General features: G+C 46.6%; 1 protein-coding gene across 4 annotated transcripts in view; it reads right to left on the minus strand.

Moving 5' to 3' along the window:
• Nucleotides 1-4,211: 4,211 nt before the first annotated feature.
• The window catches only part of NRF1 (nuclear respiratory factor 1), a 95,401-nt gene continuing 72,716 nt past the window's right edge, over nucleotides 4,212-26,896 (minus strand). For all 4 annotated transcript variants that reach the window (XM_015568885.1, XM_006771377.2, XM_015568887.1 and 1 more), the window contains exon 11: nucleotides 4,212-6,192. In XM_015568885.1, coding sequence (XP_015424371.1) covers nucleotides 6,029-6,192 — 164 coding nt within the window. In that variant the 3' untranslated portion in view covers nucleotides 4,212-6,028. The remainder of the gene's footprint in view (nucleotides 6,193-26,896) is intronic.

The following is a 26,896-nucleotide window of genomic DNA, read 5'->3' on the forward strand; positions in this document are numbered from 1 at the left end:
CTTGGAACTTTTAAAGGAAAAAACATAACGTAGCTGCTCATGCCCAAGAATGTGTTCAGGCACCAGCATCTTCACTAGCCTTCACCCTTGGTAGGATCTCACAGATTTTTCTTGGGAATAAAATTAACATTTTCACATCTAATTATTTAACAATATTAACATTGAACTTTTGCAGGAATTTTTTAGTATTAAGAAAGTGTGGAGTGGATGTTTTGCGTTCTCCAAATTTTCTGGGAAACTAGGGTCACTCATCTGATGAGATGTATTGAGAGCCTGCTGTATGCAAGTTCCTGTGTGTGTTTGTGTGCATGCATATGACAAAAAGGCCCAGCCACTGGGAAGCTGCTCTGGGTATGGCAAGTCCCTCGCAAGGACCATGGATGGCACAACACTTACCACTGGGAGAGGCTGCATATGCTGCTCAGCACTCACCTGGAGGTCATCCTATGTAATAAAAGCCTAGGTGGTGGCATGTGCGACGTCATCACAAGATGGCCACCATCACATCATCACAAGATGGCCGCCACAAGATGGTTGGCAGGGGAGGGCAGTCGGGGTGACCAGGCCTGCAGGGGAGGGCATTTGGGGGTGATCAGGCCAGCAGGGGAGGGCAGTTGGGGGCGATCAGGCTGGCAGGGGAGCGGTTAGGGGGTGATCAGGCTGGCAGGCAGGTGAGCGGGTAGAAGTCAGTAGTCCCATAGGGATCGGGCCTCCACTGGCAGTCGGACATCCCCCAAGGGGTCCCAGATTAGAGTGCAGGCTGGGCTGAGGGACACTCCCCATGCACGAATTTCATGCACTGGGCCTCTAGTTTTAAAACTGAGACTCTAGACCAGGGGTGGGCAAACTTTTTGACTTGAGGGCCACAATGGGTTCTTAAACTGGACCGGAGGGCCGGAACAAAAGCATGGATGGAGTGTTTGTGTGAACTAATACATGTTAACACTGCTGCTGGTGAAGGAGCGGAGGGGAGAGCAAGAGAACCCTCCGCTCTTTCGGCTCCGCGGCCCGGATGGAACAGCTGAACGGGCCGGATCCGGCCCGTGGGCTGTAGTTTGCCCATAGCTGCTCTAGACGCACAGCTTGTTTTCTGTTGCCTGCCCCTTGTGTGGTTGGCACGGAGAGCAGAGCTTCTAGAGACAGACGTAGCAGAGTTCGACCCCAGCCCTCCTTTCACGAGTTCCATATTCACCTGGGGAGACTGCCCGTTCCCCCACCAATAAAATGGAATCTAACAGGGCTGTGGAGAAGATTAGAAATAAAGGTGTAAAGTATTTTGCAGAGCAGCCATTTAGTAATTGGTAATTATTCATAACTATTCATTTCCTAAAGGGTAGGTAAATTCAAAACAAATTTGAGTTGACACCCAGGTGGGTTAATTTGCACCAACAATTTTATTCACACGTGCATTACATTTGGGGGGAGGGCAGATTCTAGCCTTTTCCACTAAGTAGTAAATAAGGCAGTGAAGCCTCTGCACAGGGCTGGGGCTGCAGGCCTGTGCCTGCCAGGCTGCTCTGGGCAAGCCCCAGGCTCAGGGGATGCAGGTTTGCCCTCTGCTGATACTACCCCTGCCCCTTCCCCTACCCTCTACCCACTCAACTCAGCAGAAACACACTCCAAGGCAGTTTTGACAAATGTTTGCTAATGGCCCAGCAGTTTTCAAGAGAAACTCAAGTTCAAAGTGGGTTGAGGATGCACTCAGGGCCCAGCAGCCAGGAGTGGAATGGCGGTGGAAAGGCCTTTCTCCAGCTATTTCAGAGTCAAGTCCTTCAGTCACATCTCCCCCGGGACTGCCTCCACCACCAGAGCAGATCTTCCCCGGGAGCTGCCAACCTGGAGCAGTGGCAGGGGCCAGCGGGAAAGCACGGTGGGGCCCCTGACTGGCATCTGAGCATCAGCTGTGCTGAGGCCACAGCCTGGCTAGAGCTCATGACCTGGGCGGCCCACAGCCCTTTGAGATTGAGGGGAGAGGAGAAATGTGAGCCCTTCTTCCTCACCGCGCGTAGCCTCTGCTCCAAATCATTGTCAGTGTCTTCCCTGTTGAATGTTGGTGCCGACACCAAAGGGACCCACCACGGTCTTGGTACAAATCCGCCACACCCTCAGCTGAGGCTTCAGGGGCGTGGGTGAGGAGGGGAGAGGAATGGCCGCGGACAGGGAGGAAGGTGAAGCCGAGGTGCAGGCCCCCTTCCACATTAGAAACGCTGGACACGAGCCTCCCTGGGGTCTGAGTGAGAGGTGGGCACCCCGGCAGCCTGAGCTACAGGCTAGCTCCCCTCTTCCATGGCTTTCCGGCTGTCCTCGGCTCGCCCACTGAATTCGGGTCACTCTAGCAGCCACCAGCATCGCCAATGGGTTTCTCAGATGTGGGACTTAGAGCTGAAAGTCCGTAGCCCAGTGCCTTGGTTTCTATGAAAACCAGATCCTTGTCCTTGGCCCAGATGCTACACTTAACGAAGACCCCCTAATATAACAACTTGACCTCTACAGCACTTGGTTCGGATGGGATCTCACCACACGGGGCTGCAGGGATCTGTTCACAGCAACGTCTCCCCTTCTCATCTTGTTTCTCAAGGGCAATGGCCATGCTTTATCCACTTGGCACATGGCAGCATTCGGGATAAACCAAACTGACCCACGGGCTAGACCCGGTCTACACCTGGGCTTTATTTTGCTGGCAGAATAGCTAAAGGATTTTTTATTGTTGCAATTAGGAGATTCATTCCTAAGTCTGGACTCGGCTACTCTGGAAAATTTTGAAGATGGGGCTCCTGGGTCCACATTCCTCCCGCACTCAGGAGGCTGTCCTCTTTGAACACATGCTCCCCACCTGCCTGTCTCCATCATGCCCTTTCCTCTCACACCCGAACCACTTCCACTTCATGCACTGATTTCACCTACCTGATCCCCGTGGGCAGCAGAGTTAGCAGCTCCTTTGGTAACGGGCAGTAATGGAAGCCAAGGTCTCCACCAGGCTCACCAGGCTCCACACATGCTTGCTGAAAAGGCGTCTGGGTCTTGCCAGGCCAACAGGATGTATGGTGTATCATAAGGCCCCTCTGAGAAGGCGTTCCCATAAGGAGGTACTTCAGGCAACCCAGCTGTTCATGGGTGGCCAATGGCAGTGATGTTTGGTTGGTTTGGCTACAATCAATCCTCGTTCTCTGGTCCGTCCTCCTGGTTGTAAATAGGTGACGATGTGCCACTTGTGCAAGGGGAAGAGGTGGCACTGGCTTTATCAAGCCACTGTCATCCAGGAAAACACCCGGTGACTTCCCCATTCTAATATTCCAATAATCATGACCTGGACACTGACCCAAATATCCAACACCAAAAAGAAAGGGGTGGTGGAGGCGGCCAGGAGGCATCATTCCAGGCTGAGGCATAGAGTGGCACAAGCTTGGAAGTGCAAAACCATCCTGGGGGGAAGGGAGGTAGGAAGGGCCTGAAGCTGGGGATGAGGCAGGAGGAATGTTAAAGCAGTGACTGTGAGAGAACCCAGGATACCCACTGCAACACTGACCACTCCCGTGGGGAGAGCCCACGTGCACAGGCACCGTCACCCATCCTGACTTAAAAAATGTTTTATTGCCCTCGGTTTGGCTCAGCGGATAGAGCGTCGGCCTGCGGACTCAGGGTCCCAGGTTCGATTCCGGTCAAGGGCATGTACCTTGGCTGCGGGCACATACCCAGTAGGGGGTGTACAGGAGGCAGCTGATCGATGTTTCTCTCTCATTGATGTTCCTAACTCTCTATCCCTCTCCCTTCCTCTCTGTAAAAAAACCCAATAAAATATATTTTAAAAAATGTTTTATTAATTTTTGAAAGAGAGATTTGCTCCACTTATTTATGCATTCATTAGTTGATTCTTGTGCCCTGACCGGGCATCGAACCTGCAACCTTGGTGTATGGGGATGATGCTCTAACCCACTGAACTACCCAGCCAGGCTGCACCCATCCTGACGTTTAACGTGGAATGCAATAAACCCCTAGAAAAAGGACTCCAGCATAGAGCTTTTCAAACCGCCTTTAGGGTTCTTCAAACTGGATGCTCCGGCCCAGGCCAGCATGTCATAGAACTGAGTTAATGGAGCTGCTCTGTGACGTAAACGGCAGGAGATCCTGGCACGCTCCTCACAGAGCTCCACACGCACCTTTTACAAAGCTCCTAGAGACCCTAGTGCTCCTATAGAGATGAACAGTCCCACTTCCTGTTGCCAATTTTTGACTATTTATTGAATGAGGCAGTAATAGACAGAATGGAAAACAACACAGAATCCATGCTCTGCTACTTGGGTTTTGCTTTTCTTCTTCTTCTTGGCAATTTCTCAAACTAGTAGGAGGTTATTTCACCACAAAGGATCATGGACTTTAAAGTCCCTGGACAGCTTCACAATGGCGGTAAAAAATAATAATTATAAAAATAACAAATTATAGAACTAGACTGTTTATATGTAAATTTCCCTTCCCTCCCCCCCATTACGTACAGAAAAAAACATACAAAGAACATTGGATAATTTTATATAAAACAAGCAAATACAAGAATCTGAAACTTTTCTCAAAGGCTGAGCAAGACAGGAATAATTTTTTAATGTTCCGTTAAAAAAACACATTAAATACACTATCACACGTGGGGGGCCCGGGAGGAGGGGGAAGAGTTGTCCCTGTACTTGAGGAGTAGAGATTTGGCCTGTCGAAAAGTCAGGTGAATGTAGCCCCTGGCGACGCAGGGCCTGCAGCTGAGAAACCCGACTTGAAGAGTTAGAGAAGCCCCGACCCAGGGGCACCGTGAGGAGACAGCTGTGCGGGGCCTGGGCCCACCAGGACGCGAGGTCCCTTCTGAGGGTCTGGTCCCGGGGCTCAGGAAACACCCGTCCTTTCTTTTCCCTTCTTATGCCCCCGCCCGGCGTGATGGCCGGCCTTCCTGGCAGGTCCCGTCAGCTCCCACCTCCTCTCTGCAGAGCTACCAAGTGAGAGGAAGTAGAAAACTGCTTCCACTGGTGAACCCTGTGTTTTCCTCTCCCTCCTTCCTTTCCCTTCCAACCCTCCCACTCGCCCTCCCGTTCTCCCCCTCCACACACCCACACACACAACGCGCACACACTCCTCAAACCCTTAATACTTCTGTTACCTTCAGTTCATATACATGACCACTTCAGGACTGACCTTAAACCTAGAGCAGTATTTTAACAGTCATGAGATCAAGAGGTTTCCTGCAAAGAGGTGATGGGAGGTGGAGGAAACCTTGTCCCTGCCTGGGAGCTGAAGGACATTCACCTGCCTGTGGCAAGGTCAGCACCTGGGCCAGCCCAAGGAGCGTCTCAGCTGCCTGGCCATGGGGCCCCTGGACCTTGCAAGCACAATTTCTGGAACCCCCCAGTTCTGGAACTTCCTTCCTCAGGTGAGTCCAGCAGGGAGAGTTCTGGGTGGCCACTGGGAGGCAGCTGTGGTGAAGGCCATGGTCACCTCCACCTGAGTTTGTCAGTAGCTCAACGCATGACCCTGGTATGAACAAAATTCAGTGACTGTGTCCGGCCACGTACCCTACACCCACTAAACTGGGTGAATTATTTTCTTCCACAGCGCACCTTAATTTCATACAGATAATTCCATGCGGGTTTCATATATATATATATATATATATGTATATATATATGTACACATATATACTTTATATATATGTAAATGTGTATATCCATATGTACACATATACATATATTCACATTCGCACATACACACACATAAGTATACACACATGTTTCTGCAGAAAGAAGTCCTGCCACAATTTGGCTTTTTAGGGACAGTGAAACTGACAGCGCAGTGTCTTCCTCCACCAATCCCAGAAAATCGAGTGGTGCTTTAAAAAATGCAATTCCAAAATCCGCTGCCTTTCTTCCTTTTTTAAAAAAGGGTTAACAATACTTTTCTTCCGAAGTCGAGAGACTTAATTCCATTTGATTGCACCTCTGCAATGTGTAAAAATTCTGAAGTAGACTAGAAAACGATGCCATGATCTGGCCGCATGTCACTGTTCCAACGTCACCACTTCCACAGCCTGGCCGTCCATGGTGACTGTGCTGTCTGCTATCCTGGTGGTCACAGGGGCCATGGCCACCTGCACCGGCCCGTTGCCTTGGGCGAGGCTGGTTACCACAGTCTGGTACATGCTCACCGGGATCTGGACCAGTCCTGGGGAGAGAAGGGGAGACTGTTGGTGATCGGGCTCAGCTTCAGATGCTGGCTGGACGGGGCAACCAGCTCCATTCCTCAGGGAATCGCATACCCACTTCCACACACAATTACACCCCCTCTTTACCCCATTTTAATTCTTTAAAACAGATAATCAGGAAAGAAAAGTTAGGAGAAATGGTGGAAACATGTCTCAGAGTATAGCCTCCCCAACTAGCCAAGAGATGACGCCCCTGCCTCCAACTTTAGGAAGCGTAGCCCATCCCTGTCCCTGTCCAGGAGCTTTAAGGACAGTCACCTGCCTGAGCAAGTGACTAAACCCCTTCCCACAAGCCCATCCCTCTGCTGCCTTAGTCGTCCTCTAGGAAAGGCCTCTATTCGTTGTCTGATATTCTGCTACACTAACTCCGTCAGTCCTCTTTCTGCCTATGTTCAAATTTCTCTCAGCTTGACAAAACATTTCCCTCAATCCTATCCTGGCTCTGGCCACTGTCACTCCACTTAGAGTCAGCTTATTTAAAAAAAAGCAGAGAAAAAAAAAGCCTAGGTCATAAGTTTTCTGATTTTAGATTTCACAGACCAGTAAAATTTTAAAATACATTTTGGAGTCAACTTAAAAAAAAGAAAGACCCCTAACTACCTCCTCATATTCCATTACTTCATAGCAGAAAGGAAGGAGCATGTGATCTCAGAAGAGGGCAGTCCTTCCTAAGAAGGGAAAGCTGGTCATTTTATATGACATTAAAAAAAGGATTTCCCTTAAACAAAGCAGAATAAATGCATGCATCAAACTCCTCTTCCTCCTAAAACTAAAATTATAGTGAAGGGGGGCAAAGGATAGAAATGAGGGAGGTCAACATATGGTTGGAAGACTCAAAGCAAATATCAAGTGATTCTGCCTCATCAGAGAAGTGAAAACTGCAACTCCAGTGTCCATGGAGGGCTCAGGACAGGGACCCAGCTCCTGCAGAAATAGGGGAAGAGGCAAAAACAGGGAATAGCGGAAAGTTTGCATTCAACCAACTGGACCAGTAGGCCATACCACAACAGCCCTGCTGTTGACAGGACATCGGAGTTCACCTGCATTGAGGGAATGACCTGGAGAGGCCCAAGAAAAGACTTGTTGTGATGTTTGGCAGGTGGACGGTAGGTAGGTGGAAGGAGGAGGAGAGGAGACAATGACAAACCTGACTGCCGCTGTAATACTTACCCCAAGGACTCCTGGCCCCTAGCTCTGCCCTGCACACCCTGACAATCAGCCTCTCAGCGTCTCGCTCTTAAGGAACACAGAGAGAGCAGGGACAATGTGGGGAGCAGCAGAAAATAATGCCCCCAAATCTAGTATCTTCAAAGAGAGAAGCTGTTTGTATCATAAAAATGAGATGCTTTTATTAAAAAGGAACATGGGGAAATTTTTAAGTAAAAACATCAAATAGATGATATACATTCCAAAAAATTATATGAAGATAAAGTCAAGGAAATCTTCCAGAGAGTAGAAAAGATTAAAAGATGGAAAGTAGGAGAGAAAATATGAGACTTAAGAGGGTCAATCTCTGATAACAGAGTTCCAGAGAGACTAGAAAAAAACAGAAGGTAAGAAATTATCAGAGAGTATGCAAGTAAATACCTGTAACTGAAACACGAGTTCCAGCCTGACCATGCCCACTAGATGCTCAGCACAACAGATGCAAAGATTCCCAAAGATGGCAGAAAGAAAAAGGAGTCATCTACAAAGATCTGGGGACATGATATTGTGGGACTTCTCAGAAGCAGGCCAAGAATGCCTTCGGATGTCGGAGAGAAAAAGGTTCTTAGTCCAGAATTCTATAGCCAGTTCATGAAAAATGGTAACTATGTTAATGAAGGATGGGCAGAATAAAGACATCCTCAGACGTGTAAGGGCTCTAAAAATTGTCCACCTGCACACCTTCTTGGGATGCTCTCAAGGATGCAGAGAAAAGAAAGGAGTGGCCATGGGATCTAGGACACAGAGAACCCACAAATTGTAACGAGCTCTGGGGCAGGATGAGGGACCCAGGGCGAGGGCTATGCAGCAAACTTGAGAAAACAGAGGAGGAAATGGCACGACCACACATCCACCCCAGTGTATCACGACCATTGCTTTCATCTTCTGGTCAAAACAGGCAAAGTTAATGAAATAACCCAAAACATGCAGTAGTGAGGCCAGTGTGCAATCCTCTGAAGAACCCACACTGGCAAATAGCAACCACACCAGAAGGAAAGATCACTTTCATTTCATTGCTCTTGCTGCCAGGCTCGATTCAATTAAAAAAGCTTCAGACTTGGGGACTAAGTCACACACTTTATAAACACAGTGACTAATGTGAGCTGGGGGTTCCTCCTAACCGTGAGCAACCAGGGTCTAGGCTGGGGTGGAGAGAACGTACAGAACTGTCAGTTAAATCTCTTTCACCCTGCCTTTTTTCCTCCCTTTCCCCCTGGTTTATGACATATTTGGGTTTCCTCTGATGTGGGTCCATGTCCAACATGTTAACACAGGTTGAGTATCATGGAAGATTTGCCCTAGAATAAAACGGAGAAAGGTTCAAACGCAGAATTACAGGTACTGCTATACCCAGATGATCTTTTGAACACAACATGATCTTGTTGTCCTCTTTCACAATTCTTCAGTGGCCCATGGGATATAAAGTCCAAATCCCGATGCAGGCATTTGAACCCTTCATGTCAGCCCCAGTGGTCCAGGCCGCCTGGTGATCTATCAGCCTTTACACCCAGCCAGGTGAACTACTTGATTATGGACCTCCACACACACCTCCACACAGGAGCGCCGTTACTGCTGCTCAACTGGCTACCCTCTGCTTGTTCTGTGAATGGGCTCCTATTCTTCCTTCAACAGCCAGTTCTCCGTCCGAGCGCCTCCTCTCCTGGGCTCCCACAGCGCTCTGTACTGGACTCCATGGAGGCAATGGTCCTATTCATTATTGCTGTTTGCATGTCTTGTCTCCAAGGAGCCTCTCAATTCCTGCGGGAGGGATGGAGTCTCCATCTGTAAGTCTCTAGCGATCGGCAGGAGAGCAGTAAATGTTTCCAACACTCACAATGAAACCTGCCTTCTGAGGTGTCATAGGTGTCTGTCCTTGGGACTGAGCGATCGAACTGGATGACTCTTGGGGGGACTAGGCTGTTTTAGAATGGGAGCTCCCAGCCCAGAAACAGCAATATAAAAACTACTATACTCAGCACCCATCCAAACAGAACCACTTGTAAAGATTTCATCTCCTGTACTTTATCCCACAATCAGGGAAGAAATAAATTTGGCCTCTACACCTGGGTGATGAAATGACTTGCATACAGAGCTATTTCGAGAGGGAATAACTGGTAAAGGCAACTACATATCTGAAAAGCTTTTCAGAGGGAGAAATGCCATATATAAGGTAATTTCATAACCTCAAATGTCTTGAAATCCCAATTCCATTATCTTCTACAGGCAGTTCCAGTCCATCACTACCTTAAATAAATACATTACCACCTCATTGTGGGGCTTTTAGAATCAGTCTCTCTCCTCCCTCACACTCCCCTCCCCAAAGCCATTGTGACATGGATTAGATTAAATCGTCTCAGTGTCTCTGACCTAGCAGCCTTTATGTCCATGGCGAGGGAGGGGGAGGGGACTGGAAGCTTGGAAACCCAGCAGGTACTAAATCGCCGGCTGCCCTTGGAAGAGATGATTAAATGCTGAGGTACAGTCATCCGGCTGGGATTGTCCCGGCATCTGCTCAGTCTGGCCCTGATTAGCCCTAATCTAGAAGGTGCGTGTTAATCTGAGCTTGCATTCTGGGTCATTTCAATTAATCAAGCAACAGGAAACCCTTCACATTTTACTCTAAGAGCTTGAAGTCCTTCCTTTTGTTTTTTAGAGAGACTGTACAATCTGAGTAATAAGACTCTTGACATTTGTAGAGCACTTTTCAAAGCTTTCCGACACCCACTGCACATCAGCTGATTTCTGCTGAGACCCTGCAGAAGCAGGCAGGCAGGTGTTCTGTCCTCTCACAGAGGACAGGCGAGCTCCTCTGGCAGACCCATGGACCTACACAAAGGCCTGTACTTCAAGTCTCCCAATCTCTAGTACCCGAATCTTCAAAGCTATAAGAAACCCGAGTTCACTCAGTTTAGTAAATCCAGTCCCCTTTCTTTTTCTTTAAATGCAAAAGTAAACAGATAAAAGGTTTAAAGCAAAAACACACAGACCGAGAGAGACCAGTGGTTATTTCTCTTGGGAGCCTCTCCATGCGACGGAATGCCCAAGCATGGCGCACTGGGGCCGGCAGGGCTCAATGCTGCCTCCTCCCAGGCTTCTAGGGAAGGTTTAGACAACTGGCCAAATGGAACAAGAGGCCAAAGGTGACTCAGGAACTTCAAGTCCCACCCAGCACAAGGATTTCCTTGTCAAACAGCAGCCAGAACAAAATCCCTGGAGGAACTGCTGGCTCGGGGATCGCATTTCCCTGTAAAAGACGACGAGGCCTGCTCTAGTTTTCTACCAATTGGGTATCACTGTTGAGCCCAAGTGGTCAAACATACTCCCCTCCCTCTTCTCCTACCTCAGCAAGTGGCAACGGCATCTTCCCAGGTGCTCTGGCCAAAAACCTTGAAGGCAAGTCATCTCTGACTTCACGAAACGCCATGCATCAGCAAATCCTGTCCACTTCCTTCAACTACAGACAAGAATCCAACCACTTCGACCGCTGCCACCCTAGGCCAACTCCTACCACCTCTCGCCTGGGCTACGCTCAGCTTCCTTGTCATCCTGCTTCAGCTCTTGCTCCACTGCAGCCTGCTCTCCACAAAGCGGTCAGAGAGATGGCCTCAAATTCCCACACGAGGTCATGGATATGGGGTCATGTTCTGAAAATTCAGACCATTTACTCACGTTAAGTGGCTTTGCTCTGTAATCTGCCAACAGGAGGCCACGGGTTTCGTGTGGTCTGTCTCTGCTGGTGGCACCGCCGGGGAGAGTGTAGTGCACCACGGGCACCGAGGAGTCACTTTTAGAGTCACAGCCTTGCACACTCATGAAATGACTACTCTATTCCTGTCCTCTCCCGAGGTAATGCGCTTCACCGCTGACCTGCTGTATAATGGCACACACACACTTACACATACACACACACACTTTTGGTGGCTCTCCACTAAGGGAAAAATAAAGTCCAAACAGCTAACAGTTGAGGGATTACACCGCCTTTCCCACAAATACCCTGCATATCCCTTCATTACAACCATATCTGTCGCCTCAGTGCACCCTCACCACCACATGTTTGAGCAGACAGGTCCCTCAGCCCAGTCATCCCGCGCCAATGTAAGTCCTGCTCTAACAAGTCCCACTTCTTTCATGGGTTTACCTCAGACATAACAGCCCACTGGGCTCCCTCTTTCCTGTGATGTCAATGCCTTCACCATTCATTTGGCATCAGCTCTGTGCTAACCTGTTTCCAAGTAGTTATTGTTTGTTTTCTGTATAAATCTGCTTACTTAAGGTTGTTGGCGAGACACTATCTTTGAATACTGAGCAACTTGAACATAATAGATGCTCCTGAATGAAGTGGGATTTCTCCACAGTATTCTTCAGGTCCTGCAGCCAAATGCGGTTCGGTTGTCCAGGTGCATTTTGTGGGAGGTAAAATAGGCTCTTTTATTGCCACTAAAGATTTCCCCGTCAGAAAGACCTCCATGTGCATCCTGGCCCGGCCACGGACAGGCTCTGAGCCTCACTTTCCTCATATGGAAAACAGTAATTACTTATTTCACAGGCTTGCTGGGAACTGGATGTGCCGGCCTAAAGTCCGGGACAGTGCCTGGCACCCAGTAGGTACCTGGTAAATGTCAGTTGCTTTTCAAAGATGACTTGGAGTAAGGGGTTTGAGGAAGTCTGGCTGGGGGCACAGATGTTAGACTGAAGTTCTCAGGAAGCAGGAAGAAGAGCAGAGACCCACAGATCTCCTTTCAGCAGCAACGTGCTCCTGCCAGGAAGCACATCACTCCCCGAGGCCTTCAAAGATGTAAAGATTAGAGATAAAAGGCATGAAATCAGGGCAGATGGACTGGCGGGCAGCGTCCTCTCTGAAATGCAGTGATGGCCAGAACTGGCACTGACACGGCACTGGGACAAATGAGGTAGCTGCCGATCCAGTGCCCTGGTGAATAAGTAATCTGGACTAAACCACTAATCAACGTTAAGGATATGAAATATATGATCAGGGCCAGTATGACGATGCCGTCACTCTGATCAATTTCTAAAGCCCTTCAGAAACTCCTAACAGGCTCAAGCCCAGCAGAGCACAGAGCCGCAGGCCTGGTCAGGGTCACCCGGAACCACAGACTGCCCCCTCCTCCGCCCCCGACAAGATAGAGCAGGACAGACGGCCCGAGGAAGAATGGGCCTTTCATTTGCCCTCACAATCCGGGAAGCCTCTGGGAATTGTTGTTTGCTGTAACTGAATCTTCCAGCCCAAAGGCCTTCCAAGTTGGTCATGGAAATATCTTTAGTTAGAAGAAAAATATTGATGGTTGTGAGAGAAAAATTAGAGAGCTAAACAAATAAATTATCAACCAAACACACCAGTTGGTAGAAGAGAAGTAATTCTTAAAATCCAAAGGCTTTAAAATGTATCATGGAATGCCTTCTGTGGTCTATGGACATGAAAGCTCAGTATATGCCTCAGGTACACACTGGCTTAAATGGGGAGCCAGAGACTGTGTGACTGGAAAGAATGGGAATAAATAAGAAATGAAGCCATGTGTTACCTAAGTAACTTCTGGAATTTTTAAAGAGCCATCAAGGGCATCAACAGGTGTCTCTAGGGGTGGCAGGCAAGAGGGAAGTCCTTTTAAAAAGTTTATTTGTGCCCTAGCTGGTTTGGCTCAATGGATAGGCAGGAAGCAGCCAATCAATGATTCTCTCTCATCATTGATATTTCTCTCTCTCTCTCTCCCTTCCTCTCTAAAATCAATAAAAAATATTTAAAAAAATAAAAATAAAAAAGTTTATTTGCAGGCTTGAAAAAATTTCACATCAGTGACTGACATCTAAGGGCAACCACTGTTACAGGAAAACACAGGCCTGGTACGTGCTGGCACAGAAATGGGAGAACACCAGGTAAAGGAGTAGTCCAGGAGGCAGGCGGCAGGTGAAGAGGCTGCGAGTAACAAACAAGAACCAGATGGAGGGAGGACAGGCACAGGGCAAGAAAAAGGTCATGAAAAGAATGTCCGTATCGAATGAAAAGGAGATCCAGGTAACCCTCAGGATGGTAAGACCAGGGCAAACAGAGAAAGCTTTGCTCTCCCAGTGGTTCTGTTTCTGTTATATTAGTTGCTTCTGGGACATTTAATCTTCCTTTTCCGTGTTTCCTAAGTCTATGGCTTCTGGGTGCATTTAAGGGATTTATGGATTAAAATATGTATTACACCTGGCAAGTACTGCATATCCTCATGAAGCCAACAGCAGCCTCACAGGTGCCTTGGTCAACAAGCACTTCTCAGCATCCACGGTTTTCTCTGCATCTGCTAGACAACAGGAAGCCTCACTGGGAAAAACTACTTTCTGGAATAACTTCTGTAGCAGTGACTCTGTCTGGGTAGGACAGTGTCACTGTATCCTTTGCCTGATTTTACAGGCCACCAGCAAACTCCTCTTGCCCCCACCCCATGAGCCAAATGTTAAAAACGAATTTACTTTTATTACAAAACATATTTTAGAGATAGAAATTATTTCCTCTTGGAATTATCACATGCCTAGGAACACTAATGGAATCGAGGTTGGGGCTTTGGTGTTCAGAACCACTGTGGTTCCTTATCCTGCGGGCTGAGCTCCCAATGTGGGGCGGACCCAGCTGACCCCAAGGCCTGCTGAGGACCGACCACGAGGGCTGGAACCTGAAGTGGCAGGAGAGAGGAACATTCACCGAAAGCTGGTGGGACATGCATGTGCTCGGAGGGACATCTGATCCGACGGTACAGAGAAGGGCAGGAGGTGCTTAGTAAATTCCCAGGAGAAACCATTGGGAAGAAGGGTGAGAACAACACTCAAGGCTCCAAAGTCTATGTACCAGTGGACGGGGTATGGGCAATATGTGAGGTTTGGATATTTTTAAACAAAGTGGAGCTAAAATCACAGAAACCTCAGGAGAAAGTCACCAAGCCATCGAGTTTACAACAGTCAGGTATAGAAATGAATACCGGGAATTATCCAGAGTTAGGAGCAGAGATTCATTTTCTGTTATTATTTTCAAATTTTTTTACTGTAGAGAATTTCAAATAGGCACAAAAGGAGAGACTAGTACAAGAAACACCCCCCCACCATCTAGCCCTTGCCTCTTCTAAACAGGGTTAGACTGAGGCAAAGAAACTTCCAGAGATGTTCTGATTTTCTACCCCTTCACACAGCACAACCTGTAGAGGACCGTTTAGAAAAAGTGCACCAGACTTTCTAAGAACACTTAGGGCAGAATTCAGCTTGCTTAGGCAGTGAGACCCTGCAGACAGCTGACTGTAAGGTGGAACTAAACAGACAGTTCCAGGGTTTGGTCTTCACAGAGAAAGAAATGGATCTCAAAAAACTGCATTCTGCTTAGGTATTTATCTTGCTTTCCTATCTGGGCTGTATTTAGTATAAGCACATTGTTAATGGGGACAAGTTCTTTTTTTATTTATTCCCCAGAGCTTTCCCAGCTTTATTAAAGCATAACTGACAAATAGGAATTGGGTGAAACTTGTTTTGATATATGTATATATTGTGAAATGATCAGTACATCCAAGCTAATTAACATATTCATCACCTCACATAGTTAGCATTTCTATTTCTCCTTCTTTGTGTGTGGTGAGAACAATGAAGAGCGACCCTTTAAGCAAGTTTCAAGTACAGACCACAGTTTTTAACCAGTGTCCATGCTGCGTATTAGGTCCCCAGAACTTACACATCTGACATCACTGAAACTAGTCCAAAGAACTATGTCACCGTGCCTGCAAAGCGGTGCATGGATTTAAATAAAGGTGAAAGACTTGTGGTAATCAGACAGTCAGAGGGATGCCACAGGAATTCAGGTGAGAACAGAAAGGACTAGGTATGAAGAGGAAAGAAGGGTCTCACAATCAGGATGTAGAACCAACTGGGCAGCCTGACATAACAGAGCCCTGAACCCATGCCTCTGGGCGTGTCATTAATCCCTCCTCTAACTTACTGGGCTGCCCTCTGCACACGGTGGCCCTTCTGGGTTGACTGGCCTGCTAGATAACCCTTCTTGGCCTCGGGTCACCCTAGGTTGGGATTCATGAGGGCAGAGTTGCTCCACCCTCGGGAGAATTCTAGCTAAAAAAGGCAGAAGGAGTAACACCAGAGAGTCACCGCTTTATCACTCTTACCGATATAATGGATCTATACGAAATCATTAATGGTTACTGAGACCATTGGTGACCCGCAGGGTGTAGCACCCGGAGGGACAGCCTCTCAGTTACCCCACCTCCAGCTGCTTCCTTCCGTCTCTAAAATGAAGGAAGCCTCAGTCAGCACCCACTCGCGATGGCGATGGGCACAACCTGCTCTACAGACGCCTGACAACAACACAGAACTTGGAAAAAGCAATGGCAAGAGTGACATCCACCCGGGAAGTTTCACAAATCCTCCGGCAAATGCGCCAGCACACTGAGCGCTGTGGGCGTGCTTTTAAAGTAGACCTTACAGTCAGCTCTTCCTGAGCTGAGGGGAGGGTGGTTCATTTCTCTCTACACTGGAATTTGTGACGTATTTTGTACGTAAATTTGTATTCCTGAAGCACTCAGCCGCTGTGGAGGTGGAGGAGATGGTCCAAGCTTCCTCTGACTCGCTTAGAGAAATTGTCTAAGGACTTAAAATGTGTCACGAGTAACCTGCATGACAGACCATCTGTATGTGGCATTTAAGAGTTGAATATAATTCTATTTATAAAACCAACAGGCCACTTCTGTCTCTTGGGGCTGCTATGAGAAGAAGTAACATTTTATTTACATGATTGAAGTTCTAGAGATGAAACTTGAGGGAGTATTGTTTCATCTAGGTTCCTTCTCAGGCATCAGAGCAGTGATGTAGCAGCTACCAGGGGCAGACAAATGGAGAAGCAAGATTAAAGGTCCTGCCCATGATCCCCAGAGTTGCTGAGAGTGGAAGTTGTGCCACCAGCTCAGTGTTCCACCCCAGGAGTGTTGTCCACACTCCACGCTGTACACAAAATGAACAATTCACACACACACTCTTGGCCCTGAGTGTTCACATGCCCTCTTGTTAGTCAGAAGCACTGTTGAACGAGAAAAGAATTCTCCCCTCTCCCTTCCTCTCTGAAATCAATAAAAATATATTAAACAAAACAAAACACCACACGACAATGAGGTACCACCTCACACCTGTCAGAATAGCTATCATCAACAAATGAGATGTGATGGTGAGGATGTAGAGAAAAAAAAGCCTCGTGTACTGCTGGTGGAAACGCAGACTGGTGCAGCCACTGTGGAGAACAGTATGGAGTTTCCTCAAAAAATTAAAAATGGAACTCCCATTTTACCCAGATATCCCATTTCTAGGAATATATCCCAAGAAATCAGAAACACCAATCAGAAAGAATATATGCACCCCTATGTTCATAGTAGTGCAATTTACAATAGCCAAGATTTAGAAACAGTGTAAGTGCCCATCAGCAGATAAGTGGATTAAAAACAGTGATACATCTATACAATGAAATACTACGCAGGTATAAAAAAGAAAGAACTCTTGCCATTTGCAACAGCATGGATGGATCTGGAGAGCATTATGCCAAGCGAAATAAGCCAGTCAAACCTCAGAAGGAAGGCAGGGGATGGTCGGCAGGTGGGAAGAAATCAACCAATGACCTTGTATGCATATATGCATAACCCATGGACACAGACCATAGTGAGTGCAGGCCTGGGGTGTGGGCGAGGGTGGGCTGGGAGAGTCAATGGGGAAAAAAGGGGACATATGTAATACTTTCAAAAATAAAGATTAAAAAAAAAAGGAAGAAGAAAAAACAGAACTCTCTAGTCCAACAGTAGGGCTGTGAAAGCTTAAGCAAGGCAAGGCCAGGGAGCAGGGCAGCAGAAAGCAGACATTCCTAAGATTATGAAATGGGTGGGAAAGGACATGAGATTCTTGAAGGAAAATATTTTAAACGTAAAAAGATAAAGTTCATAGTCTAAGTAACATGGCTGGAAGGAGCTGCTCCAAAAACATTCAAGCAAATTTCCTTTTCCTCCTCCAACAAGGCTGACATAGAAACACCAAGGCTTACTACTTAAGCGGTCAAGACATTTAATCTCGGAAGCCATGCTGCCCATTAGAACTCACTGTGAAGACAGATACGTATATTCCCCGTGTGCTGACCAATATGGTGGCTACAGAACACCTGCAATGTGGCTAGTGTGACTGAGGAACTGAACCTTTGATTTTAATTAATTTACATTTAAAGAGCCAGTGCACAGCTCTAAAAGCTTTCCAGTATTTCACTGTACAGATGTACCACTATTTTCCGGTGAGCCAAGTCCACATCATACATGTGCTTCAGCCATACATAAACTGCAGAACATGGTCAAGAGCCGCCTTTGTTTAGATGGAAACTCAATCTGAAATTGGATGCTCTACATTCACCTAAAATATATTTTCCTGGCATTTCCCTTATTTATATCACAGGCTTTTTTCCTTTGTTGCTCTACCCCACCCCCACCCCCACGGTGAGAAACTATCAGCATTTGAGAATAATACAGTATGGCTGTGCACTGTAAAGCTCCAAGCAGTAAGGAGAGGCTGGGCTGGGCAGTCAGGAGAATTGCTGGACGCCTCTCTATGAGCCAATCTGATAGCAGGGTCTTTGTAGTCTGGCTCAGAGCAGTGTCTCAGTTTCCTTATATAGACCCCTTCAGTGATTCTCAGGTCCAATTGGTAGCTTTACCAACGAAAAGATGTTTTTATCAATTTAACCTCAAAAACCCTATTTAGGCTCTGTAAATCTCTAAATTGGAGCCTTGCTAATAATGAAGATTTGGTGTAATTATAAAGTCACAGGCAATTGTGCTGACAAAGCCAAATCTATATGTCTCCTTGCTGGGTCTTTGCTCTCAGTCTGACCAACAGGAGGAGAAAAGAGGCTTTGTCAGGAGCAGATGTGCAGTGGGAGGCCCTGGGAAAGCAGATCTGTTGAATGAAGCAGGTGCCACTTAGACATTCACTTTACTGACTCCAACCACAACCTTCCCTTCATTTGATATCCTGCTCTTGGCAGGAGGATGGGGAGAGAGCATCACACAAAAAGGAAGCATGTTTATCCTGTTCAGATTACTGCTCTGCCAGGCTGCTGCTGCTGGGTTCTGCACACTTGCTCTTTATTAAGCAAATGGCAGATCTGGGAAGTGAATCCCTGTATTTACACAGGTAACCTGAGAGCCAGAGGGCCCCAAACCATACTGGCTGCGATGTGCAAGCTATCAGAGTTAATAACAGTGCACTGACATTCCTTCAAAATCCTAGTGGAAACATAAATAAAAAGAGGAAAGTACCCTTTACCAAAGAACCTAAAACACTTCATTCTGAAGAATTTTTCATGTCAAAAAATTCTTGTTCTTATGCGAACAGTGACTGATCCCATTTTTACATGCTCATTTAAAACCCACTTTTCAATCCACATATTGAATAGAAATGACTGCAATGAAACTTGTTCGATTATGGCTCTGAATTTGGTATGCTACACACACACACAAATCCCTTTACAGAATATTACCTGCAATGAGGCACCAAGATTCTGTCTTGGTTACAAGGAGCTGGAATCATCTAAGACCAGAATCTGTCTTTCGAATACAAAGACTCAGAAAGATCTGGGGACCTAAAGGGAAGGAGAATGAGATAACGAAACATGTAACTTGACCTTCAGGACACTGGGGATGGAGGAGACCATGGTCAGTGGTGTCCATCTGCCAGATGGCAGGCATGTTCTTGGGAATCTCTGCCCAGAACGTCCCTGGCGCATCAGTTTCCTCAAGCTGAGAATACCTGGCACAGTCAGACCAAGGAGCAGATCAAGGTAGGCCGCTGTGGCTTGATAACCTGCTAATTCCCACTGGGCTTCAAGGAGCCAACTCTGGAAGCACTCAGCTTTTAACATGGATAGCATCAAGAAGCTTCATCTGAGGGCCATGGCCATGGCTCAGATGAGTCCTAAGAATAGAGACCAATGAACAGTGGCCAAACATTTCATTGTAAAAGGCCCTCTTCTTTTCTAGTCTTTAAGTCTTCAAATAGCAGAGCCTAGGTGAGCAATTCCTAGTGCACATATCACGAATGCCCGAGACCATCCCGTTCTTAATGGTAGAGGGACAGGACACCTCTCCTCTGGACTTGCAGACTGGGCAAGGAGAGAGATGACTCTAAACACATAACACTTTCCAGGCCTGCTCCTTCTGAGGGTATCCACAGGGCAGCATCTTTGCAGGAGACAAAGGCACCCAAGAACCCTGACAACTGGAAACCCCTCCAGCTGGGGCGATGTCTGATGAGTGCCAGGAAAGGCCTGGTAATTCAGAGAATTGAATCTGCTCTGTCTCCCCAGCATGCCTGAGGGACAATGCTTCCATCAGTGACAGGCTTTCTGAAGAGGGGTTTTCAGTGTGAGAGTCACTACCTGCTCCCTCCAATGGAGGCCCAGTGGACCAGAGCCTAAGAATGTGGTCCAGAAGTGCTAAAAGCAAATCCTCTGAAGACTGATTCCCTTCCCATCAGTGGTGTTGAATAATACTAATAGTGGCATAACAGTGCTGCATGCTCATGATGACCCAGGCACTAACGAGAGTAGGACTTATCTGCTGTCCCCAAAATTAGTGACATCAACGTATCTCCCTCGACGGGGAGACTGGGGAGTCAGAAAAACTGCCGCTTCCCTCCAAGAGCTACTCTGGTAGGTATTTTGGACTTCAGGAGATCATCATGAAGGCAGTAGGGAAGGAGGACAAGCTTCAGTGCTATGAAAGCGCTGGGTGAGTAACACCCAGGGGGCACAGAACTGTAAACCCCCTTGGGATATTCTAGAATTGAGAGCCCCACCGCCCATCTCCATGTCACCATTCCTTAGAAGCAGCATGCTTCATCGTGAAGTCTGGAATTCACCGAATACCAATGGCTTCCTTCAGCCTTGTGACCCACCAGGCTCTGGATGTTTGGTATTTGCGGGGGGTCACTATAAATCCATTAGAGTGCGTGCTTGAAGATGCCTGTAACCAGGAAGAGAAACCTGTACTTGTGAGGCATCTAAGTTGAAATGTGCAAGTGGCTGGGGAAGTGGGTGTAGGCATCGCCACTGCCTCCTGCCACAGGTTCTTCTGCTGGGGACTCTGTAGTGCACAAACAGGGCAGTGCTTCTTGCAACCCTGCTGCCCAGCTATTTACTGGCTTCGGATTATTGCAGTCACGTGGTAGGTTTTTTTCTTGTTTTGTTTTTAAAGCAAAGCCATGCTGTCCATGACCTGAGGTGACAGGGAAGCAAGGCTCAGGAAGCGGGTGTGCTGTCCTCTCCTGTGCAGAAGGGGCCCAAGAGGCAGCAGTGTTTGTGCTACGGCCTTTAGTTCGGCCTGTCCAACAGAACTCTCTGCAATGATGGAGACGTTCTGTATCCTTTTCAGTGCCCACTAGCCAGCTACATGTGTCTATTTAAGTTTAAATGTGAATAAGTTAAAATTCTTTAAAAAATTCCGTACCTCAGACCATGGTTACTGAGCACTTGAAATGTGGCTAATGTAACTGAATTTTAATTAACCTGCTTTTAAATGTAAACAACCACACATAATAAGTAGCTACCATATTGGACAGCACACCTTTAGATCCTGGGTTGTGATGCCATTTATTTGCCCCTGTAAGATTTATCATGACAATGACTTCTAAAGACAGCGTTCATAAGCTCTGTCCCACTCACCTTACTGCGTGAAGGTGAAATGATGCCGAGAGAGCTTGCTTAGTGGTGGTAGTAGTATTGGAAGTAGAAAAAGAAAGGAAAAGAATGGAAAGAGATGATAATAGAAAAGTAATTATGTACCACACTTATAGTCAAAAGGCAAAAATAGAGCGAAATTAAAGTTATTTCCTGGTATGACATCCACCAATATGTTTCCCAGAATGAAAACTATTCATTTTAAGAGAACAGTTAGCTGACTTAAGTGGGAAAACCCTGTCTGCAAAGAAGGCGTGTTTCCTGCCTGGCCAGTGTGGCTCAGCTGGCTGGAGCATTCGCCCATACACCAAAAGGTGGTGGGTTAGATTCCAGTCAGGGCACATGCCCAGGTTGCAGATTTGATTCCCTGTCAGGGCAAGTGTGGGAGGCAGCCGATCGATGTCTCTCTCTCTCTCTCTCTCTCCAAAATAAATAAATAAAAATAAATAAAAAGACATATGATTCCAAAGGGGAATCAGTTGTAAGACAGAGGAATCTTCATTTGCCTTTTCTTACGGACCAGGCAAGGCCTCAGCATGGGTGACATCATCCTAGAGTCTTAGCTTCCCGTAAGGCCTCCCTGTCAGTGGAAAAGAGGGCACTTAACTTACAGAGGGTGGCCCAAAAACCCAGACCTGCCATAGCACTGCTCTTTGGGGACTTTCAGGAGACCTGCAGCCTGAGACTCACTGCTCACACAAAATACTGATATTTAGGGGCCTGCCTGCTTCGAATCCTGGAGGCACTGAACTCATCGTTTGTTTGTTTTTGGATTAAAGGTACAAATAGCAACATAGTATCAAAGAGTACACCATCTTTTAAAGCTATTATTATGCTTACAATGACTGAAAATGCACTTACAATAAATCTTTATTTAAACTTTAATTAAAATACTGAGGCACAAAGTGATTTAATGTACTCTTTTGGGGAGCAATATTAACATATTTCCTAAATTTAATTTAACATTTACATTTCCACTGGCCCTTCTGGAAACAAGTCCATATACTAATGTGTCCAGAGAATGAAGAACACGGAAAAAGAAAGAATGAGAGGTGTATTTTACAGTGTATCAAGATGAGGACTGGCATTTCATCTCTTATTTTTAAAGAGGAGCTAGAAGAGGAAAACATGTAGTAAGTAATAATGGATGATGGTGGCGGTGATAAGGGGAAAATGAAGAAAGTCACCTGTCATGATGGAAGTTAAAATACAATGCAGTTGTAAGATCTGTAGAGAGATTATGCCATTAGTAGTAACAAAGGCTATACTAACTACTGCAAACTATGTGCTGGAAGGGAACAGCAGTCCTTGCCCAAGAAGTGTGATATAATCAAATCCAGGAGCCGCCGAAACCGGTTTGGCTCAGTGGATAGAGCGTCGGCCTGCAGACTCACGGGTCCCGGGTTCGATTCCGGTCAAGGGCATGTACCTTGGTTGTGGGCATGTCCCCAGTGGGAGGTGTGCAGGAGGCAGCCGATGGATGTTTCTCTCATCGATGTTTCTAACTCTCTATCTCTCTCCCTTCCTCTCTGTAAAAAATCAATAAAATATATTAAAAAAAAAAAATCCAGGAGCCATTAAACAATGTTACCTTCTGCCCTAGCCAGTTTGGCTCAGTGGACAGAGCGTCGGCCTGCGGACTGAGGGGTCCCGGGTTCAATTCCAATCAGGGCACATGCCCAGGTTGCGGGGCGATCCCCAGTAGGGGGTGTGCAAGAGGCAGCCGACCAATGATTCTCTCATCATTGATGTTTCTCTCTCTCTCCCTCTCCCTTCCTCTCTGAAATCAATAAAAATATATTTAAAAACAAACAAAACAAAAACAATGTCACCTTCAATCAAGGTTCTTTCACTCAAGGTTACAGAAAGGGCTTCTGATCTATTCCCATTTTTACAGTACTCACCTCTGAGCACAAACGCTTCACTTGCATAAAGTATTTGCATCTGTCCTAAAGACAGGAAAGCAGGGTTTGCAACAGTGCTGTGTGCCCTGTTCAACTTACTCATTTGGGAGAACGATGGAGAAATTGGTGCTGACAGCTGGTAATAATGTCATGCTTACCTGTGTCTATGTGCCCAGCACTGTGCTAAGCACTTTACAGGAATCGTTTTGTTTAATGTTCACAATTACCTTATGAGCATGGAACTATCATCCTAATTTTACAGTTAAGGCTCAAGGAGGCTAATTTGCTTGCCCAAGATCCCAGTTGGGTGGTGGTGCAGCTTTTAGATTATCCAGCTAGGACTTCACCACTACAAAACCAGTATTACATGAACCGTTAAAGAGAAAAGGAGGAGGAGGAAGAGGAAGAGATATAGGAGGAGGAGGAGGAGGAGTAGATTTATCAGGATGATCACTTAGTATCATAATAATAAAAGGCCAAGAGGCGTCACGCTGGGACGGGTAGGTCATAGGTGTGCCCCACAGCCTCTGTCAGCGCCTCAAGCCCCAGCAGCAGCAACAGCACCAGCATGAGCAGCCCCGAGCAGGCAGCGCATTCCATCAGCGGCAGGCCCAGCGTATGCGCATGGAGGTAGTCTCCAAGCCCACTTTCCCGCAGGCCTGAGCCCCAGGACAGCTGGGGATGAGCTGGTGATCCCAAAAGCCTGACAGCCCGGCGGGCAGCGGAGGCGGCGTTGGGCCTGGGGACTGGCAAACAGGCAGAAGATGGCCCTGATCGCAGGAGGCTAGGCCTAGGGACCCTACCTGCACGATTTAATTGTGTGCTGGGCCTCTAGTGTTACATAAAGTCTAATCACTGGGGTGTATACCTCAAATTAATATAATATTGTATGTCAACTGTAATTGAAAGATAATTTAAAAATAAGTAAAATAAACATCAACCACCAAAAAAGGAAAGCTTTTGCCCTAGCTTGTTTGGCTCAGTGGATACAGCGTCGGCCTGCAGACTGAAGGGTCCCAGGTTCAATTCTGATCAAGGGCACGTACCTTGGTTGCAGGCTCATCTCTGGCCCTGGTTGGGGCAGGTGTAGGAGGCAACCAATCAATGTCTCTCTCACATCGATGTTTCTCTGTCTCTCCCCTCCCTTCCATTCTATCCAAAAATCAATGGAAAAATAGCCTCCAGTGAGGATTAACAACACAATATTTTCAAAATGAGTACCAACATGACCCTAATTAGGTTAAAATTTTTTATGAATGGGGGTGGGGGAGACCATATTTTGAAAACTCAAAATGCTATTCTCTATAGTGGGATTATAGACGATTTTTATAATCAGAGCCAAAAATAAGAATAAAAACAACCCCCTAAACAAACAAATGCTATGCCCCCCTTTTTTCTTGTAGCAACTTTAGAGAAAGTGTTGGCCATTAAAAAAAAAAAAGCTGAACTTTTCTTAGCAGCTCTGGTAAGAAGCTGATGGGACAATAGTTGAAGCAGATGACTGCCATTAGTTTTGTTGATTAACTAAGAACTTCAGTTATCTGTTTTTTTTGTTTTGTTTTGTTTTTATTTTTTTAACATATTTTATTGATTTTTTACAGAGAGGAAGGGAGAGGAATAGAGAGTTAGAAACATCGATGAGAGAGAAACATCGATCAGCCGCCCCCTGCACACTCCCCACTGGGGATGTGCCTGCAACCAAGGTACATGCCCTTGACTGGAATCGAACCTGGGACCCTGAGTCTGCAGACCGACACTCTATCCACTGAGCCAAACCGGTTAGGGCCAGTTATCTGTTTTTACCCCCCACCTGGCTTTTAGGAATGAAGGATAGCTGCATGAATCTGTCATAAGATATTAAAAGAGTACTTCTGAGGTGGCCAAGTGCCAGTATAATTCTTATTTTTCATTTTTGCTAAAATAGGAAGAGAAAATAACAGGATCTGGTCCCTGAGGATTACGAACAGTGGATAGCAAGGCTGGGTGGAAGGTGAATATCACTCAAAGAGCTCTTCAATCCTGTGTGAGCACACCCGTGTGGTCCTGGAGTACAGCAGCATAGGGGTTCTGGGCTACAGAGGAGTAGAGTGAGGGGAAACCAATGGGCAATTTAAAAGCTGTATGACTTCTTATATTAAGGTATGTTAGGGAGGGAAAAGGAAGAAATAACTGTGTTAAAAAAATAATAAAGGAAGGAACTCATCCAGAGTCCTTTCCTAGCCAAAGGTAATTCCATCTGCATCTCAACGAAAAGAAAGGCACCTGTGAAAATCTTTAAATTGAACCTACCATGAAACTCCATCCTGAGAGATCAAAGACCCATTTACTGCAACTAAAAAAGGGGGAACATAAATGAAATAAAGTAATACCAGTGCCTGAGTAGCCCCTGTAGAGTTGGGATGGGGTAGGGTCCAGAAAAAAAGGGGAGGTCTTCAGGGCACAAGGTTTCTGTGAGCTCTGGCCAGTGACCTGGAATTTAAACTTCTGCTATGCATGGGTCATGATCTTTAACTTGAAAACCACTGTCCTACAGGACACTGCTTTCATATCCGCACACTGCCCCAACCATCTCTCACTGGGTATTGTACTCCATCAAGTTCCACACATTCTAGTAATGGTCCTCCATCCCCTCTAGTTCCATCCGAGAAGATGCTGAAAAATTTCTGTCTCGGGCCTGAACAATATCCAAATTGCCCTTAGAAGAGTCATCTGCTAGTAGGATTTTTACTTAAGCCCTATTCGGGAACCTGAGGTGTATTGCTCCCCAGTGGTATCTGTTTCAAACAGCACCTTGTTCTGGTGCTTCCAGTTAATAAACTCTCCCTCAGAGTACCCTTGGTCTGCTGGTAGACGCCTTAAGCTTGTCATCACAGAAGTGACAAATGCTGGTAACAGGATACACTCTGAAAGAATAATGAAAAGAGAGCTTCTATAGTTCCAGTCCCAGGGTAGATGCTGCAGTACTATGGGTTGTAGGGAGCTGATATAGGGTTAAGCCTCGGACGTACCTGTGGGCAAAATCACAAACAATTCTCAGCTTAGAGGGCACAGTCCTCTTAGCATAATTAGGCTTGACCTTGTAACACTCCCTAGTTCTTCTCTGGGAAGCTAATGGGCTGAGGAAGTATAACCATGGTGTAAACAAGTGAAACTCACAAGAACAGTGTAATTTTGGTGACCACTACCTTGTTTACCTCTCACTATAAAATAAAGGCTCCGTTTGCCTTGGGATCTCTCTCTGTGGCCTCAGCCAGGCACAGGAAGATCCACGGAGACTAAGGAAAGCTAGAGAGTTCTGAATGCAGTCTCTGTGTAAAACAATCTTTGCTGACTCCGTCCACACCTTTGGGAACCCCTGGACCCGCTGGGGCTGGCCCCAGCAATGGGTGAAAATGTTAGCAGACGGAGGAGCATCAGAATTATTTGGATCATATCCAATACGAGTCATTCTTTGGATACCCAAAGGAAAAACGAAACAATCAATCTTCACTTAAAATTGCTGGGATGAGGCACAGCTCAACGGTCTCGTTTGATCCAAAAAAGCTGCTTGGGGAAGGTAATAATTCCAGCTGCCAAGTCTGAGTTCAGCACATGTGGGCAGTCACAAACTGGGGATGGCCTGCTTTGGGGAACCACTGGCTTTTAGGATTAGACCAGAATTTTCTCTTATCACAAATGTAGCCAACAACATAAAATCAACACAACTGATTCACACAACCCAAAGCTACTGAAGAGGCAGCTTCCGGGAATGAATAGTAGTGGGTGTGGTTCAACTTCACGCATGGCTGAACAGGTCTACTGGACTAG

Source organism: Myotis davidii, unplaced genomic scaffold, assembly GCF_000327345.1.
Source record: "Myotis davidii unplaced genomic scaffold, ASM32734v1 scaffold705, whole genome shotgun sequence".
Classification (NCBI taxonomy): domain Eukaryota; kingdom Metazoa; phylum Chordata; class Mammalia; order Chiroptera; family Vespertilionidae; genus Myotis; species Myotis davidii.